The 20,405-nt window shown below is 46.3% G+C and overlaps 1 protein-coding gene across 1 annotated transcript; it reads left to right on the top strand.

The window, feature by feature from the left end:
* Positions 1-6,257: 6,257 nt before the first annotated feature.
* Positions 6,258-6,664, top strand: LOC103019843 (40S ribosomal protein S25-like). Its single transcript, XM_057537432.1, has one exon. The coding sequence runs from the start codon at positions 6,258-6,260 to the stop codon at positions 6,660-6,662; it is 405 nt and encodes a 134-aa protein (XP_057393415.1). The 3' UTR covers positions 6,663-6,664.
* Positions 6,665-20,405: the final 13,741 nt, after the last annotated feature.

Raw genomic sequence — 20,405 nt, 5'->3', positions numbered from 1 at the left:
GGGTAGGGTGGGATGAATTGGGAGATGGGGATTGACATATATACACTATTGATACTATGTATAAAATAGATAACTAATGAGGACCTACTGTATAGCACAGGGAACTCTACTCAGTGCTCTGTGGTAACCTAAATGGGAAGGAATTCCAAAAAAGAGGGGATATATGTATATGTGTAGCTGATTCACTTTGCTGTACAGTAGACATTAACACAATATTGTAAAGCAACTATATTCCAATAAAAATGTAAAAAAAGAAACGTATCAATAAAAAATTCTTAAAAACAGTAAATAAATAAAATTTTTTTAATTTTAAAAATGGGTATAATAATGCTATTATAAGGAATAAATAAAATTAAAATGCCTAGTAGTACAGTGCCTGACATATAGTAGATGCTAAATTAATTTTGTTGAGCATGAAGGGCACTTACACTTATGTTGTGTTTGCTTACCTGTTTGTCGTACTCCCCAGACTCTGAATGTCTTACTCATTTCCGTAACCCCTGTACCTATGACAATGCCTGCAATATAGTAGACACTTAATACATATTTTTGAATTAATTCATCAGTTAATGAATACCCTGTCCCACCCTCACCTGGTCCCATTTTCCTTCCTGGTCAAGAGTATACTCTTTGCCCTCTCTCACTATGCTCCCTGGACCAAGGTTCTGGAACTCAAACTCTGAACAAAATTTGTTGGACCTGCAATGGATGAAATGCCAGTACTCTACTTCCTAGAAATACCAAAGAGTTTTCCCAGCAAGCACAAGGAAGGCAAGAGATTAGGAAGGGCAGACTGTGGATTGTTGGTATTTCTAAGTCCATTGTGGAACCGTGATGTGTTTAAATTAAAACCAGAGTCCAAAGTACTACTTATATTCGAAGTATTTTAAAGAGCAGAGGACATCAGCCTCCCCAACGCAGTCAAGGAGGGAGGAACAGCGTTCTAGAAGAGAGAAAGAGAGAGGAGGGATTGAGGAAGGAAGAAAAAGAAGGAAAGAAGGAGAGAAGGGAGGAGGGAGGGAGGGAGGAAGGGAAGGAGAGAAACAGAGGAAAGAAAGAAAGCTGGAACAGTGAATTTTCAAATAGGCATGTGGAAATCTGAGTCAAGCATGGTCTACTGAACACATAATTTTATCGCTGCTGCTTTGTAAACCTCCACTGAAATGGCAGTAATGGAGGAAAGAAGCATACATCCTCAAGGACAAAGAATGTGAAAACAGCCACAACCAGCAATAAATGTTAAACCTTTAAGAAACACAAAAGCTATGATCAGTGGAAACTAACCTACTCTATCAGAAAAACCTAGACCTGTGCAGATTGGAAGCAGCAAGAAACCAGCTGTTCGGCATCTCCAAGCCCCAGACAGGTTCGGGGTTTCAAGGACCAGGAGCCTCTGAAAGGAGTGGGGAGGGAGGTATGGTTTGGGTGGGGCTGGAAACAGGAAGATGGGTTGAAAGCTTGCATGAGGAGGAAGAAGACTGAGGTTGAACAAGGAAGGCTCAGGGCTTAGGGTCCAGGCTCCACCGAGGACAGAAATAAGACAGTGGAGTGACAGCCCGTATAATGAACAGAATGCCACCACTCACCCCCCATCTCCCTTGTCCAGTTTGGCTGGAAAAATGCTGAAGAAGGCTTATACCTCCCCAATTCTCACCCCCAACCCCAGGCAGGAACGTGGGGGTGTAATCTAATTGGAAAACACTCCAGCTCAAGGGACAAAGGCTACAGAATCAGGTATTTGTCTCCTGGTACAATGGCTTTGGTGCACCCACCTGTCTTCAGGCCGCTCACTTATGCTCAACACTTTCAAATAGATTTTAGTGCCTCGCTCATAACTGTGAACCACCACCAAAAACCATTGAATAGGGACTTCCCTGGCGGTCCAGTGGTTAGGACTCTGAGCTCTCACGGCTGAAGCCGTGGGTTCGATCCCTGGTTGGGGAACTAAAATCCCACAAGCTGCATGGCGCAGCCAAAAAAAAAAAGAAACATCGAATATTTGAGGGAATCCTCCAACATAAAAGGTAGACTAAAACAAATGAGGGCAGTAGGGGGAACTTTGAAGAAACAGAGGCAATGCAGGGAGAGAAAAAATACTATAATATTGAGGTAAAAAAGATACTGTGTTTATTTTTTAAATGATAATACCTTTTAAAAAATATCAGGATGCCCTTTAAAGAGAGAGAGAGCGAGCATACAGAAAACAAGAAAGACGTCATAGAGGTTAGAAATATGATAGAAAAAAATTCAATAGGAGGGTTGAAAGATAAAGTTGAGGGACTCTACCAGAAAGTAAGACAGAAAGACAAAAAGGTGGAAAGTAGGAAAGATGAAAAAAATTGATATAAATTCAGGAATCTCAATACCTGCTAAGTTACAGTTACAAAAAGAGAAAACAGAGAAACTAAATCAAGATAGAATCCTGGAACTGATGTACATCAGTTTCCCAATTAAAAGGGCCAATGAGTGTTCAACACAGTGAATGAAAACAAACCGTCACCAAGATACATCACTGTGAGACTTCAGAACTTCAGGGATAAAGAGAAGGTCCCAAAAGCTTCCGGAAACAGGTCACACTCAGAGAAGTCAAGGAGTCAGAATGGCATCAGACTTCTGAACAGCAGGACAAAAGGATCAAGGCCTTCAAAAGGCCTCAAAAGGGAAAAATGGTTTATAACCTAGACTTCTATACCCAACAAAAGTGTAAACCAAACATGTGGACAGAATAAAGTTATTTTTCAGGCATCCATTGTCTCAAAAAATTCACTTTCCTTTCCCCCATTCCAAAAAAGCTACTGGAAGATGCACTCCTCCCAAACAAAAGAAGAGACAAACTAAGATCCCTGGAAAATAGGCCTAACACAGGAGACAAGTGGAGGGAATTCCCAGGATGAAGATGAAGGGAAGTTTCAGAATCACAGCTGTGCATCAGACCTACGAAAAAGCAGTCCATATCTGAGCTGGAGGTCAGAGAAATTCAGGATTGTTGAATCTCAGAGACATTCAAAAGAAAAAATAAGAAATTGGGAGATCACCTGATGTGTTTGGATGTATTAGGAAGAATTGTATAGCTCTTATTAGTTATAGAGTTATATTCTAATTTATAAAATTAAGAATTTTATAACTCTTAAATTATAATTTTATAATTCATAAAGTTAGAAGATGAATTAAAGACACATAAAAAACCAATTAAACAACAATAACAACAAAGAGGCAATTATTAATTCCAGGAAAAACAAAAAGTTATATAGGAAAGAAAAGGTAATCACCGTGTGCTACATGGCTCCTCTCTGAACAAAGTTTACATAAATATTTAATACTAATGTGAACATGGAACATTGATTTGATAAAAATTGTTATGTGGGACTTCCCTGGTGGTGCAGTGGTTAAGAATCCGCCTGCCAATGCAGGGGACACGGGTTTGAGCACTGGTCTGGGAAGATCCCACATGACAGAGAGCAATTAAGCCCATGTGCCACAACTACTGAGCCTGCGCTCTAGAGCCCGTGAGCCACAATTGCTGAGCCCGTGAGCCACAGCTACTGAAGCCCGCGCACCTAGAGCCCGTGCTCTGCAACAAGAGGAGCCACCGCAATGAGAAGCCCGCGCACCACAACGAAGAGTAGCCCCCGCTCGCCGCAACTAGAGAAAGCCTGCGCGCAGCAGCGAAGACCCAGCGCAGTCATAAATAAATAAATAAAAAATTTTTAAAAATCATTATGTAACTGGAAGGAAGAGTAGTAAGGGAGCTAAAATCTCATATTTCATAGTAAGATGTCCATAGAAGGAAAAATCAAGAACTAGCAGCATAAGCACGATATATGAAACTAAGAAGGTAAAGCGCATCAGACACAGCCGAGGTGAAAGTGACCGCCTCTCAGGTAAGGGTGGCAGTTGAAGAAAGGAGTTATTTTTTTGTGATAAGCCTTGTAGCACTATTTGATTTTTTAAAACCTGTGTGCATCTGCTGCTTCCATATGATCGTTTGAAAGTTGACAAACCAGGCAATCTGAGTTCTGGTCCTATTCTCCCCTCCTCTGCTACAGGATTTCAGTTTCTCATACATCAGATGAGGAGCTGGTGAATAAGCCAGAAGAGGGGCGGTCATCAGAGCCCTCGGGAGGCGTTTCCCCAAATACTCTTCTCGTCCTCTGAGCTCCTGGCACTTGATGTTTATCCCTTTTCCACAATAATTATGTTTATTCAACCTCTAAAGTCAACTGGAGGAGACTTGGGGGCATCTTTATGGAGGTTGGGGGAAGTTTTTATTACATTTTCTTTTACATAGGACGATGACAAGATGCCGAGTAAGGGCAATACTGGGAAGCTGGTCTCTACCACGTGTTCAATAACATCCCACCCTGCTCTCTGACAGTCCTTGTATCCTAAACTTGATCAAATATTTTTGGTCTTTCCCCCCAAACCAGTTGAAAACTTTCCCATGGTCAGGGACCATAATTAATGTGTTTTTTGTTTGTTTGCTTGGCTGGGGTGTTTGGTTTGGAGTGTTTTGTTTGTTTTGTTTTGTTTTGTTTTTCCATTCCCCACAGAGCATGATAGTGGCTTGATAACCATCTGCTGAGCAAGACAGGAGTCTCGTCCTGTCTTGGTGAGGGGTCGTGTAGCGCATGTGTTCATAAGGGGAACGGATTTATTTTAAGAGAGAATAAAAAGAGCAGGATGACAGTGGGGAATTTTGGTCACAGGACCCGAGGAACTGCTTGTGTGGTTCCCTGCACCACCCCCGTTTCTATTTTTTGCTGATCGTTTTGTCCTGTTCCTGGAGACATCACTGTGTTAGGAACCAGAAAGCACCAAGACCTCAGCTATCCTGTGCCCCTGCTGTCCTGGGTGACCTTGAGAAACTCAGATATAATAGTTTAGCTTCATTTTCTCCCTGGTAAGATACAGGGTTGGACCAGCTGATTGCTATGGGCCCTTCTCGTGCTAAGATTGCAGAAGTCACGACTGTTTACGAGTAAGTGGACACACTGCCGGGGTTGCCGGGGCCCCGTGCCGCCCTCGGGAGGAGAGAACGGCGTTGCTCAATATGGAAGGAAGGAGGAATAACAGTCACAGCAGGTGGCAGAGGGCCGAGCTGGGTGACAGATGCGAAAAGGGAAGTAAAATAAAGCGCGAGTCAACTGCAGGTGGAATAATTCATGAGGAAAAGGGCACCTCCGCCCACATCACTTCAGGTGACTTTGGTAAGAGGAGCCGCTGCTCTGCAGCCTGTGCCCATGACAAAGCTCAGTAATTCTAGAAAACAGTAACGATACAATTCCCATCAAAGTCACTGATTTGGAAGAGGATCTCTGGTAACTAGGTGGGGCAAAAAGCCAATGAGCATTTGGTGCGAGGGTTGGGAGGGCTTGAGGGGAGAGCTGGAAAGCAGATTATATTATAATTACCAGTCACGGGGGACTGGCTCGCGTGCTCAGCGGCCAAGTGCACTTGCTCATGTATCTCAGCTTTGGAGAGTGCCCCTCCCTACACCTCGGATCTCTTGAGAATGCCCTTTCTCCCACCCAACTCTGGTTCCAGAGGGGAGTCTCCGTCTTCTCCCTGGTACCGTCACTTGGTCACCAATGGATCCCTGCTTTAATCTGAGCCCATCACCCTGTCCCACCTACATGGCTTAGTTGATTGGTCCAGGGGTGGGCCTGTGACCCACGTCTGTCCACGTCCAGGGCAAAGGACCTAAAGAGACCACTTTGATACAAGCAAGGTGGGTCTCCCAAAGGTGGCTGAGGCGATCAGAATGGCCATAGATGCTTTAGATCCATTGAGACAAGTTCTAGACAGTGGGCATGCAGTCCAACAATTTGTACCAGCGTCCCTGGCCTCTGGCTGCCCTTGTTTCTGCTCCTGCGGCTTCCACGGGTGTACAAGTTTACTTGGACCTCTGCCTCATCTTTCTTCTTTTGCACGTCAGCCTGCGCATTTTCTTCTTCCTCCACTTGGCTCTCGTGGCTCGGGGTTTCTCAGAAGATGGCGCTAAGGCCGAGAGAGAGCCTAGAGCTGAATTTAAGCATCCAGGTCCTCTTGGGTGTGTCGAAGCTGGGTGTGAGATTACCTGTGGCTGGTGAAGAAAGTTGCTCTGAGAAAATGAAGCCCCCAGGTTAGGAAAAAACAGAATATTAAGAGTTGCAGGGGCTGGGTTTCCCCTGGTGGCTCAAGGGTTAAGAATCCGCCTGCCCTTTTTGTCCGACATCTTAGCGAGGCGCAGTGGTAGCAGTTGCTCTCCCGGCTTCGCTATGCCGCCCAAGGACAAGAAGAAGAAGAAAGATGCTGGAAAGTCAGCCAAAAAAGACAAAGACCCAGTGAACAAATCTGGGGGCAAGGCCAAAAAGAAGAAGTGGTCTAAAGGCAAAGTTCGGGGCAAGCTCAATAACCTAGTCTTGTTTGACAAAGCAACATATGAGAAACTCTGTAAAGAAGTTCCCAACTATAAGCTTATAACTCCAGCTGTCGTCTCTGAGAGACTGAAGATTTGTGGTTCGCTGGCCAGGGCAGCCCTGCAGGAGCTCCTTAGTAAAGGACTTATTAAACTGGTTTCAAAGCACAGAGCTCAAGTAATGCATACCGGAAATACCAAGGGTGGAGATGCTCCAGCTGCTAGTGAAGATGCACGAACAGGTCCCACCAACTGTATATTTTGAAAAATAAAACTTTATTAAATCCAAAAAAAAAAAAAAAAAAGAATCCGCCTGCCAATGCAGGGGACACGGGTTTGAGTCCTGGTCCAGGAAGATCCCACATGCCGGGGAGCAATTAAGTCCGTGCGCCACAACTACTGAGCCTGCGCTCTAGAGCCCACAAGCCACAACTACTGAGCCCACGAGCCACAACTACTGAAGCCCGCGCACCTAGAGCCCGTGCTCCGCAACAAGAGAAGCCACCGCAATGAGAAACCCGCGCACTGCAATGAAGACCCAACGCAGCCAAAAATAAATAAATAAAATAAATAAATAAATAAGTAAATTTTTTAAAAAAGAAAACATGTATGGAGTGCTGTCTTTGGGGTGGGCCCTATTCTAGGTGCTTGGAAAAACAGTCCCTGGCTCCTGGCGCTCATATGAGCAAGGAAACCTATGAGTAAGTGACAGGCAGAGGAAGTGGAATGGGAGGAGTGGAGAGCAGTGGGGATCCAAGGTGGTGAGGGAAGGATTCCCCCAGGAGGTGACAGCGGAGCAGAGACCTGCAGGAGTGAAGGAGTGAGCCGTGCAAAGATGGGGAGGAGGGGTCCAGGCCAAGGCAACATAGGTCAAAGGCCCCGTGTGGCACTGAGTTCCGCTTGTTCAAGGAACAGCAAGAAGGCCCTTGTGGCTGGAGCGAGTGTATCCCCCATACAAGGGGAATGTCTAGGCGATGAGGTCAGAGACATGCGCGGAGCCATATTACATGGGGAGCTGGTAGCGCTCACATCTGACACGATGAGCAGGATGCAGCTGGGGCAATGCGTTGACTGAAGAGTTTGGGTCTTTTGCCTGTTTTATCTTTTTGTAACCATATTCAAAGGTATCCTTGGGTCTCACGGTGGCCAGTCACCTCTCCCACCTGTGGCCCGCCCATTGCCCCTCTCCACAATCATCTTTGACAGCTTCTCGTGTGTCTTTCCAGAGATACTTTGTGCATCTGTAAGAACCCCTACACAAATTCTAGACTGCTTCTGGGCTGCAATGTAAGTCCCAGAACGAACCCCTGTTGAGTTAAGTTATTGGAGGTGAGTTTCTGTTAGATGCAGCAGACCAAAATCCTACGTTGATTCATTCTCTTATTTTAAAAATATTTTTTAAAGTGGATTGCTACAGTACCGATTGTTACATTCTTTGGGGAAAGCAATTTTCAAAAGCCTTAAAGTATTTTTTACTTTTTAGCCCAGTGATTTGCACTCTAGGAATCTATCCAAAGGAAATAATCTGAAATGCAGGTGAGAAAAAAAATTATACACAATGTGCTGTAAGCTGAATTGTGTCCCCCCCAAAACTGCCATGTTGAAGTCCTAATGCCCTCAGAAGGTGGCTGTATTTGGACATGCGGTCTTTAAAGATCTAAGTTAAAATGAAGCCCTTAGAGTGGGCCTTAATCCAATATGACTAGTGTCCTGTAAGAAGAGGAGATTAGGACATACCCAGGGAAAACCACATGAGGACCCAGCGAGAAGGGGACCATTTGCAAGGAGAGGAGAGAGGCCTCAGAAGAGACCAACCCTACCCACATCTTAACCTCAGAGTTCTAGCCTCCAGAACTGTGAGAAAATAAATTTCTGTTGTTTAAGCCAGTCTGTGGTACTTTGCTATGGCAGCCTGAGCAAACTAACATACAACAATTTTTATTTTTATTTATTTATTTTTAACTTTTGGCCATGCCGAGAGGCAGGTGGGATCTTAGTTCCCGGACCAGGGATCAAACCTGGGCCTCCTATGGTGGAAGCGTGGAGTCCTAACCACTGGACTGCCAGGGAAGTCCCAACAATTAAAAAAAATCATTATATATTTTAAATAGAGAAAAATTAGAAATAGTCTAAAAGTTCAATAATAAGGAAAGAATATTATGCAGTCATCAAAATGTTGAGGCTGCATGGAAGAAAATACAAGATAATGTTTGGAAGAAAAAGCAAGATACAATGATTTAGATAGATAGATAGATAGATGATAGATAGACAGATAGATAGGGATGTAGTCAGCCCTCTGTGTCCGTGGGTTCCACATCTGCGGATTCAAACAACTGCAGATCAAAAATATTCAGGAGAAAAACGCAGAAATTTCCGAAAAGCAGAACTTGAATTTGCTGAGCGCTGGCAACTATTTACATAGCATTTATATTGTATTAGGTATTATAACTAGAGATGATTTGAAGTAGATGGGATGATGTGTGTAGCTTAGAGGCAAATACTACATCATTTTGTGTAAGTGACTTGATCATCCACGGATTTTGGTATCCAAGGAGGGTTCTGGAACCAATTCCCCCCTGCAGACACCAAGGGACGACTGACTACATCCAAAGGAAGTGAATACATGTATACAAACATATATACATATACATATATATATATGATAATATATATGATTTTAACTATGCTTTGCAAAGTCCATGGAGGAAAAAAAAAACTAGAAGGAAAAAAAAAAACACTTGTAGTGTTAGGTTTTTTTTTTTGTTTTTTTTTGTTTTTTTAAATTTAATTAATTAATTTATTTTTGGCTGTGTTGGGTCCTCGTTTCTGTGCGAGGGCTCTCTCTAGTTGTGGCAAGCGGGGGCCACTCCTCATCGCGGTGCGCGGGCCTCTCACTATCGCGGCCTCTCCTGTTGCGGAGCACAGGCTCCAGACGCGCAGGCTCAGTAATTGTGGCTCACGGGCCTAGTCGCTCCGGGGCATGTGGGATCTTCCCAGACCAGGGCTCGAACCCGTGTCCCCTGCATTGGCAGGCAGACTCTCAACCACTGCACCACCAGGGAAGCCCTGTAGTGTTAGTTTTAGAAGATTATAACTTACATTCTCCTTTCTTTGTTAATGAGTTTAGACTATTGTTATTTGAAGTGTAACTTATTCAAATAAAGAGGTACAATGGAGAATTGTAAAAGTGGGCTTATACACTCTCCCAGAATGTCTCTTTTTCAGAAAGGAAACTATTTATGTTGTTTAGATTGAGGATTCGTGCACACACTGTATTGATCAAATTCCTGCGCACGGGTCCAAAGCAGCTGGTTAAACGCCATTCATTCCTTGGTGGGTCTCTGGGGGACTGAACCCTTTTGTTCTTTTCTCTGAGGCCAAGACCTGGAGGGCTCTAGAAACACTTCCTGAGTCCCAGCATCGTGGCATCTGCCCAGCCAGCAGTGGGACCACCATCCCAGGAGTCCTGCGGAAGCCTGGGATGCACGGGCCTGCTTTCTTCCCCACGTGGGAGGCGTGTTCTCAGGCCCAGTGCCCGCCTCCTGTTTCTCCCCCTCACAGCCACGCCCTCTCCTTCTCCGGTTTAATTGATGTCTTTCCCTGGACTCCAGCTGCCGAACGTGCTGACAGCTCCTAAATCTGTGTCTTTGGTTTGGACCTTTGTCCTTCGCTCTAGATTCCCATATCCAATTCCTTCCTGGTCTCCTACCCCGGAATGTCCCAGAGTGAAGTCACCTAACACTGAGCTCATGCAGTTTGCCTCAGAAGTCTCTCCCGGGACTTCTCTAGCGGTCCAGTGGTTAGCACTCCACCTTCCACTGTCCGGCCGGCCAGCTTGGATCCCTGCTCCGGGAACTAAGATCCCAGAAGCCCCGCGGGTGTGGCCAAAAAAAAAAAAAATCTCTCGCCCCTGCATTCGCCGTCTCTGTCAAGGATAACCATCGGCTGGGTCACCCAATCTGGAAACCTAAATCTCGGTCTTCCTCCCCCCTCTCTCTCCCCACCCATGTCCATTTATTCACCAAGCCGGATGAATTCTCGCTGCTTCACACTCTTTAATTCCATTCATTCATTCAGGGTCTAAGGTTGGTGAATAAGACAAGAACGACCGCTTCCCTCGTGAAGGCTCTTTGAGGGGGCAGAAGATAGTAATTTAAAAAGCTAAAGAATCACATGTATACAGGACCTTAAAATGGTCTGAGATTCCAACGGAGGGCTCCTGGTTGAGAAGGAGTCCTGGGCAGAGCCCAAGGTCAACACTCCAGGCAAGAGAAACAGTGAGTAAGTGCAAGGGTCCTCAGGCAGAAAGACTGGCCACGTGTGAGAAGCGCTGACAAAGGGCCCGGTGGCTGTAGATCCCTGAGAAGGCGGTGGAGGAGTAGGCGGGGCCCTTCTGAGCAACGATGAGAAGCCGGGATTTAATCCCTTGGAATATTTCAAGCAGGAGAGTGAGATGTCTTCCTGGGTCTGCCCCTCCAATCCTTCTTCAATACAGCGTCAAGGCTGATCCCTCTGTAACAGAGATCTGATTATGTGTCTCTGTGGTTTTAAAAACTTTCAATGGCTCCTGTTTGCCTGCGGAATGACACCCAAACCCCATAGCCTGGCTTTACAAGTCCCTTCATAACCTTGCCCCACATTTCTCCTGCCCTTATTTCTCCCTGTGCCTCCTTAACCCCCCTTTTTTTTTTTTTTTTAATAAATTTATTTATTTATTTATTTATTTATTTTTGGCTGTGTTGGGTCTTCGTTTCTATGCGAGGGCTTTCTCTAGTTGCGGCGAGCGGGGGCCTCTCTTCATCGTGGTGCGTGGGCCTCTCACTATCGCGGCCTCTCTTGTTGCGGAGCACAGGCTCCAGACGCGCAGGCTCAGTAATTGTGGCTCACGGGCTCAGTTGCTCCACAGCATGTGGGATCTTCCCAGACCAGGGCTCGAACCCGTGTCCCCTGCATTGGCAGGCAGATTCTCAACCACTGCGCCACCATGGAAGCCCCTCCTTAACCCCTTTGCTTGGCCGTGAGAAGCGACTTCCAAATCCCCTGAAGGATCTGCTTTTTTTTTTTTTTTTTTTTTTTCGGCCACACCAAGCAGCATGTGGGATCTTAGTTTTCCGACCAGGGATCGAACCCGTGCCCCCTGCAGTGGAAGCACAGAGTCCTAACCACTGGACCTCCAGGGGAGTCCCTGTAGCTGCTATTTCACTGCCGAGTCCTTCCTTACTCATGATTCGTCTCTTCTGAGCACCGTCATCCCCACCCCATCATCAACAGAAACCTACTCACCTTTCAGGACGAAGATCAAATGTCCCCTCACCTGGGTAATCTTTCCTGTCACTGCCCCCCAGTAGAATGGACCATTCCTTCCTCTGTGTCCATCCTCGAAGTGCCCTGGACGACCTTCTAGCATAACCCCGTTAACACTTCATGGCCCTTCTCAGTTTACATGCATCTTTCCCTGTTCACACGTAACCCTCTCTTACTCCTATGTATTCCCTACCACTTAGCATAGATCTTGGAATACCTTATTGTATGAAGAGAAGTAGTTTTCTCTGTTTTGCATATTAAGATTACATAGGATAATTCTGCCAGAACTATTGAAGCTCAGGAAAAGCTGTAATGACCACGTCAGATGAGACTTGTAGCGGATGTACCGGTCTCTGAGCTAACAGGGTCCCCAGCACTAGCTACATCAGTGCATTGATTCTCATTGGTAAGGCTGAGACTGGGAAAGAGTTCGACCAGGTAAAAACATCTATGGGGCATGGGTTTTGAAACCTCTTTGCTTGGCAGGCACCTCTCCGCATTCTGCCATGTCCGTGTCATCCACTGTCTCTGCAGCGCTCACCCCATGACTAATGATGCTAGGACATCGGTTAGATGGTTGGTGCAGGACAGTTGGAGACTGAACTTATCAGTTTATCATTTCCTGCTAGGTGTTCAGCACCGCGGAGTGTAGGCTGGGGAGAATAAAGAAGTAACTTGTTCCCTCTCTTTGGGGATGGGAGATCATGATATCTATAGAAGACACTAATTGGTATTTATCACTTGACACATTGATAGGTGAGACATAATTACAAAATAACCCAGGACTATATAATCAAGTGCTGGACGGCATGTTCTAGGCAGTAACTGCTGTAGATTTTTTTCAGGGTCTCTTGACCTTGACGTTGAAGGTCAATGTGTGGCTTCTACCAGCTTGTATCTGCTTGTCATGGGTGGGACCCAAATGAGGATGAACCAAAGGAGAATCAGGAAATGACTCTGCCCGGTGCTTGGAGCGGCGTCTCTACTGTTTATTCAGGGTGCTTGCGGGTACTGAGAAATGCACTCGGAATGTACCCTGCCTTTTTCGGCAGCTGCATCTCAGCAGAAGGGGAGGCAAAACTGACCTGGAGGAGCTCAGCTCAGAGGCAGCCAGGTTTGCTGAGTCCTGGGAAGTATACATGGGACGTGTGTTGTCCGTGCACTCTGCTGACCGGGGTCAGGAGCGCTCTGCTGTCGCTGATGACTTTTTTACGAGTTCTCACTGAAAAAAGTCATAATGGGACTCCAAAGGCAAATGTGCTCCTTGTGAAGGTCGTAAATTCTCTTGCTCTCCAAACAGCTGCAGCTGCAGCAGTTCACCCAGGAGCTTTGCCAAGAAGGCGTCATTGCCTGCCCAGACTTCACACGGAGCTGTGCTGAGGGGAGGGCGGCTGGCTGGAGCTCAGATGAGATGTGGTCATTAACGACTTCTGAAGAAAGACTTGAAACTTTAAATCAAATTACAGATTGTGATGGCTCATCCTTCCATTAACCCTAACTGTGGCGCCTTCACTTGGTCTCAAGCAACAAGCGATGTACACCTCCTCGGTGAAGTTCAAGTCCGTGTATCTCCTCATTTAACGGTACAAAATTTCAGTTGATTTGTTTTTTTTTTCTTGTAGCTTTCCATACATTTCTTGAGTCACCAATCTAATTTGATACGCGACATGATGTCTTCGGAGCAGGGGCCTGTGCAGTTCATTGCACACAACAAACTCGTACTAAATATCTGTCGCTTGACTGATACCTTGAGTTTTCACTTTTTAGATGACAGCAAGACATTTCATATTGATTAAATATCACCTAATAGAGTCCACATTCGCACAGCTCCAAGAGCACACAAAAGGCCTTTATGGCTCTTGTTGGCTAGCTTTTAACCTCTGAACCTCTTAAGAGAGTTTCTTATATTCCCAGGTGCTTGATCACAATCTTCCTTAATCCTTATTTTCTGCAGAGGTAGAACCCATGTCCTCAAAGGCAAAGGAGGAATTTAATTTCAAGGCTCTTCACTGTGGATAAGAACTGGCCGGATGCGTCAGATCTGCTGTGCGCCCGAGGCAATGCCCTGTCTCCAGCACAGACTCCAAGGGAGGTGTGGGAAGGGCAGGCTGTGTTCCAGCTCTTTCCTCTGAACATCGGCTGTAAACACAAACTCACTCTGGAGCTAGGAACCTTGGTTTTAAAAGGAAAACAAAGATATGAATAGCATTTGATGTTAATAAAGTGTGACCACGTCCCAATTAGCTCATTTGTTTTCTGATTAGCTACTTGCATTAACCACGTCACCCTAAGTCACTTAGGTCTTTGCCTTCTGACGACAGAAGCTTCGTGGTGGTCTGTCTTTAGATAAGTCACTCCAAGTTTCACTTAAAAGCAACCAAACAACTCAATCATTGAAAACAGAATTAGACACACCAGGTCCAAAAATCATGTACCCCAAATCTAGCTTTTGCTAACGGGCATCTCCCCACCTTCCATATTTAACATTTTGGAGTGTACGTGTGCCAAGATGATTCATCCAAGCTGCTCTGGAATTTGTCTCTGCTGGTGAGAGTGCAGCTGATCCGCCCTCGTCTGCCCTCCCCTCATCTGGTGAAAATGCAGAATATCAGTTCCGTGGCTCTGTCACCAGCACACCATGGCTTTCTTTATTTAGGTACCATGCACTTAGGCAAGTTGCTCCCACGTGGAGATTTTCATCTCCCGATCGCATTTCTCCACCACTTCTATCTGCCTGCACCACCCAGAGTGCGACCCTAAAGAGGGTGAGGAACTAAGGATCCCGAGGGTCCCCAGAACCCACAGAGCGGCCCCTCCAACAAGTGATCTCCTCACTCTGTGGTCCTTGCTTATCCAAGGAGACTGTGTATAACCTCTCCCCCAGCCCTATCAGCCCAGGAGCCCTGCTCTCTCTTCCTGCTTCTCTGAGATTCCCCCCAGCAAAGGTGCCAAAAATTCATCTTCTTTGAACTTTCAGCAATTCTGATGCTGACTGTATTCCCAGAGATCCTGAAACTTCTGGCAGTATTAGCTGTTGGGTTTCTTTTTACAACATTTGGGGGACAGATCTGTGTTCTGAGGTTCAGGCTAACCACCCTAAAAAATGAGTACTTTTGTGGGAATTGCCCATTTCCCCTCCCTTCTCCACTCCCTCTATAGATTTTCACATTCTGGAGGAAAGCCAGGCTTCTTTCTTTTTTGTTTTTACTGTAGATTTTCAAGCTAGCTCTAGCTGGCATCCAGCTCTCCCTCCTCCCTCGGTCTTTCCCCTCCTGGCTCCTATTCAATGACTAAAGCTCTCCAGGAGTATTTACAGACCTGGGTATCTACCGTGACCTTGTGATTGCACTAATCCCTGGCACCATGACCTTGTGATTGCACTAATCCCTGGCGTAAGGCTGCTCTCTGCTCTGCCTGTCACAAGGGTGAGGGGATGGGAGTGGAAGGACGGTGCCTCATCCGGGAGCAGCCCGTTTATTTATAGAACCGGCCTTTTCCTCTCCTTCCTAGTGTCTGTTGCCATATCCTCAACACCCCCTCTGGGAGATAGATGACAGATTGGCAGGGGTGGGCCCAGGGCTCCAGGGGTAAAGGCCAGAGTTCTCAGGGTCAGGGCACCAAAGGACGTCTTTCCCCACCTCCATGGGTAAACCGAAGGAGGCCCAAGTTCCCAGGGCTGGTTGACCACTGAGGATTACAACTTCCTTCCTCACAACCCCAGAGGTGCGGCCAGATGCTCCTGCCTGGGGACTCTGGGCTCAGTGGCCTCAGAGAGTGTGACTCAAGTCCCTGGGAAACTCTGGCAGCATCTGAGGTCTGGTTGACCTGACCATCTCTTTGGGGTCTTTGAAAAGCAGACGAGAAAATTGCTGATAGAATAAGAGAGAAGAAAGATGGAAAGGGGCCTGACTTTGCATGTCTTGGAGAACGGAATTGCCACCATCTGGATTAAGGAAAAAAAAAAAAACAACCCTGGACAGACTTCTTTGGCGGTCCAGTGGTTAAGACTCCATGCTTCCACTGCCAGGGACACGGGTTCGGTCCCTGGTCGGGGAACTAAGATGCCACACCAAAAAAACAAAACAGAACAAAACAAAAAACCAAGACTTTGGAGAAAGAGTGAGAATGAAGGCCACGTGATTACAGCTGGAGGAGGACTCCAGTTGACAAGACCTGTGTAGCCTTGTCACAGTTTAGCTCATGATTATGCGACACCTTGGGTGACCATGACTGCTTCTTATGTTCAAGTTCTGACCCAGTTTGACAGTAAATCACGTGGGGGCAGGAACCTTAGGGCACAGAGCTTGGTCCCACATTTGCGCTCAGTAAGCCTTGCGAGGTCTCATACGTGGATTATAAGTGACTATTATCAGCATTAAGAAGGGTTTTTTGAAGATGATGATGTTGATGCTGATGATGGCTGGATAGTACTGTAGGCAGGAACCCTGTGCCTTTTAAAATCTCTCTCCTCCCTCTGCCCAGCGAGTACCATGCACTTAGTAGGCTTTCAAAATCATTTGCTAGATTTGTATTAAATAAATGATGATTATAATAGTTCCATGTCTGGGAACTTCTACCCTGCTTAGTAGACGCTTTTCTCTCTCTTAAAAAAAAAAAGAATCTTCTGAGCCTGTGTTCAGTTTTCTCATGTAGCTCCTTCTCGTGTGTGATACCACAGGGGGATGGTCCTCAAACGTTAGCCTTGCATCAGAGCCACCTCTGAGGCTTGTGTTTCTTTTCTTTTCTTTTTTTTTTTTTTTTTAACTGGCTGCAGCTGTGGGTTGGCTGCTGCTTTTTTTTTTTTTTTTTTTTTGGCTGCTTTGATTGTTCCTTGCTGTGTGCGGGCTTTCTCTAGTTGCGGCGAGCAGGGGCTACTCTTAGTTGCCATGCGCCGGCTTCTCATTGCGGTGGCTTCTCTTGTTGCAAAGCACGGGCTCTAGGTGCGTGGGCTTCAGTAGTTGCGGCATGCGGGCTCAGTAGTTGTGGCTCGCGGGCTCTAGGGCTCAGGCTCAGCCGTTGTGGCACATGGGCTGAGTTGCTCCGCGGCATGTGGGATCTTCCCGGACCAGGGTTCGAACCCGTGTCCCCTGCATTGGCAGGCGGGTTCTTAACCACTGCGCCACCAGGGAAGCCCAGGCTTGTGTTTCTGATCAGTAGGTAGGGGGTGGGGCTCAAGAACGTGCTGTTCTAGAGTTCTCATGGCAGCTGCTGCGGGTCTAGGGACCACACTCTGGGAACCACTGCTGTACGGGTGTGTCCGAAATGTCTCAGCTTCTCTTACCTGGAACTTGAGGATTGAAGAAGAGTCCTAGGAAATGGGCCACAGCTGTCTGTGGAGAGGCCTCAGTAGAATCCTTCTCCGAGGGATCATTGCCCATCTCTGCACAGGGGCCACTTTCTCTAGAATTTAGGACTTGCCAAAGCGGGACAAAGGTTGCCAAGAACCCACTTGGGAATCCCTATCTAATTTGCCTGCAGGCTCACCTCTCCCCAGTCTATTCTCCTCACTCCAGCCCAGGTGATTGTCTAAATCAGAAATCCGGTTACCTCTGTCTCCTGCTTAAAAACCTTCAGTGGCTTCCTGTTCCTTCCAGCTTAAAGCCTAGACTGTGGGATGCCTTAGCCTGGTTGGCAAATGCTTCATGATTTGACCCTTGCCTTTGCGTTCAACTTGGGATCCTGCCACTCCTCGACTACCATGGTCCCCAGAAATGACCTCTCCCACCCCATTCCTCTGCACAAGCTTCCCCTGGGTTCAGAGTAAACTTTCTTTTGTCATTATTATTTTTTTAATTTATTTTTTATTGGAATATAATTGCTTTACAATGTTCTGTTAGTTTCTGCTGTACAGTGAAGTGAATCAGCTATATGTAGACATATATCCCTTCCCTCTTGGACCTCCCTCCTCCCCCCCATCCCACCCATCTAGGTCATCACAGAGCACCGAGCTGAGCTCCCTGTGCTATACAGCAGGTTCCCACTAGCTATCTATTTTACACAAGGTAGTGTATTTATGTCAAACCTAATCTCCCAATTCATCCCACCCTCCCCCTCCCCCACTGTGTCCACAAGTCCTTTCTCCACGTCTGCGTTTCTATTCCTGCCCTGCAAATAGGTCCATCTGTACCATTTTTCTAGATTCCACATATATGCGTTAATATACGATATTTGTTTTTCTCTTCCTGGTTTACAATGTCGTGTTAATTACTGCTATACAGGGACTTCCCTGGTGGTCCAGTCGTTGGGACTCTGCGCTTCCAGTGCAGGGGGTGCAGGTTCGATCCCTGGTTGGGGAACTAGGATCCCACATGTCACGTGGTGTGGCCAAAAAAGATTTAAAAAAAAACTAAATCATTTATTTAAAAAATTAATAATAATTACTGCTGTACAGCAAAATGGTTCAGTTATACATATGTATACATTCTTTTTTTTTTTTAATATTCTTTTCCATTATGGTTTATCATAGGATATTGAACGTAGTTCTCTGGGCTACACAGTAGGACCTCGTTGTTTATCCATTCTCTACATAAAAGCTTACATCTGCTAACCCCAAACTCCCAGAGTGAACTTTCTGGTCCCCTTTCCCTGCATCCTACCCGCAGGTATGTCCCCTGCTAGATCTCCAAGCAAAGCAAGCCTCCTGCTTATCCCCCTTCCCCTGGGCACGGGGTCCTCTTTACAAGTTGTCCTTAGTACTTTACTCTGTGTCTGGCCCCCAACCCCCAGGCTATGGAGGGACCAGGACTGGCCTTTGAGTCCCTAATACTTCCAGCACACCACCTGGATCGCAGAAGGTGCTTGGGGAAGATTTCTTGAGTGAATGGAAATTGTTGAAGACTCAGTGGATAGCAGACCACACACTGATCTCAGTAATTACTTTGGATACTTTTTGATACAAAACAATGGAGGGGAAAAAAACCAACAAAACAAGGGGGAGGTGGGGAGGGGAGTGCATTCCCAGGTAAAGCTGAGGAGAGACCTAGAGAGAGGGGAGGGTGGAATTACCAGTACTCTCTTCAAGTCACCTGCAGTAAAATTAATTCCTGCAGCCTTTGTCTACCTAAAGCACAGTGACAAAGGTGGGTTCAGAAGCAAACAAATGAAGCTCTAGAGGTAAAACTTTAGGCCCTGGCCTGTAGAGTGGGGAGGAAGTCGGAGGTTTTGCAAAAGGGGAAGTTGGAGCCTCCTGAAATTGCAGCACCGGTAAGAGAGGCCTCCCCAGGCCCTTAGCTCACGCCTCCTGGGAATCAAGCTCCCCTTCTCTCGGGATGGGGGACAGTGTCTTCCTGATTCCCTTTTGATTTGATGGCCTTAGATGGTGACAAGTTGCTTTCAGGTCTTGATTCTGTGTAGTGCCTGAGGACATTCGTTGTCTCTTTCTGCACTTAGTACATAAATCAACTTCATTTTGGAAGCACTTTTATACTTACGAGGCTGACTTCTATACCCTAGGATGAAGTTTATAATAAAAGAACTAGACTAGGAGGCCTGGTTCCTCTCTCTCCTCTGGTGCCCAGCTAGCTGTCTGCATTTGGGCAGCTGTATTTTCAACTTCCTTCACTGTTCAGGCAGCGCTTAGTAAGAATGCCCGCTCTGGTTTATGTGTGACCCTTTCAAACCGACCCCATAGCTGTTTTCCATTCCTAAGATTGTGCCTTTGCAAACTTGGACCTACTTTGTAAGTTCTCTCTCTGATATCACTCTCTGTGAACTCCAGTGGCCAGGAAAGTATGATAAACAAAAGCAGCCCCAGAGGGAGTTTCTTAAGCTCCAAATGTTTGATCTCAAAATCTGGCTGGATTCATCAGCTGAAACTACCATTGACAGAATATTTCTGGCTGACCTCTCTGCCCTCTGCACCAGCCACCCGGGTTCGGAACCCGGAGCTTCTCAGCTCCTCTTAACATCTGCAGAGATATCTCCCCGGGAATGAGAGTCTGTGTGCTTCCTGGAACCAATTTAAACCCAAAGGAGCCTTTAAAAAACTACATTTAATTGTTGGAGAGGCTCCCCCTCCTTTTAACTTCTGAGCTCATTCCCTCTGGGAACAAGTGACATTTAGATTTTGGTGTGTAAGTTGTTTTTCCTTTAGATTAGTTTTTGTGTAAACATTCCCCTGCAAATTATTTTCACATCTTGAGGCAGCTTCTTTCAGGCGGCCAGTCAGACTGATTCCCCTTCTGTTCCCTTTACCACCCGCAGTTCAGCTCTCTCTCACTCACCCACTTCCCCATTTCTCAAATTCAAACTAATTCTACTGTTTATGAAAATATTTCCCCAACTTTCTGGAATTTCCATTTCTCAGGGTTATCTCCCCTGGGCCGCAGCCAAAGCTGCACCCACTAGGATGAGTGAAGCCAGCCCAGGTCAAAAAAGGGGAGCCATCACTGTGCATGCAGGTGTGGTCGGCAGAGGCCAGGGCTGCCCTGAGAAGGGGCCTCAGGACCCACAAGACAGGCTTAGCGTGAGGCCGGAGGACTAGCTCCAGGACTAAGCAAAGGGGGAGCAGCTTGCTAATTATGAGACTGACAGGAGCGTGGCAGTCACAACCAGAAAAGCAGGCAAATTACATCCTCTTCTTCAGCCACAAATGTCATCATTCTTTGTAACAGGCCCACAAGAGTTACCACTCCTCCTGTCTTTTCTTCCAACATTGCTGTTGAAAGCTTTGTCTAATTTGGCACGGTTTTCCTTATACAGACAC

Source organism: Balaenoptera acutorostrata, chromosome 21 (assembly GCF_949987535.1).
Source record: "Balaenoptera acutorostrata chromosome 21, mBalAcu1.1, whole genome shotgun sequence".
Taxonomy (NCBI): Eukaryota; Metazoa; Chordata; class Mammalia; order Artiodactyla; family Balaenopteridae; genus Balaenoptera; species Balaenoptera acutorostrata.
Note: the sequence above shows the minus strand (reverse complement) of the source record. Positions and strands in the feature narration are given on the sequence as shown.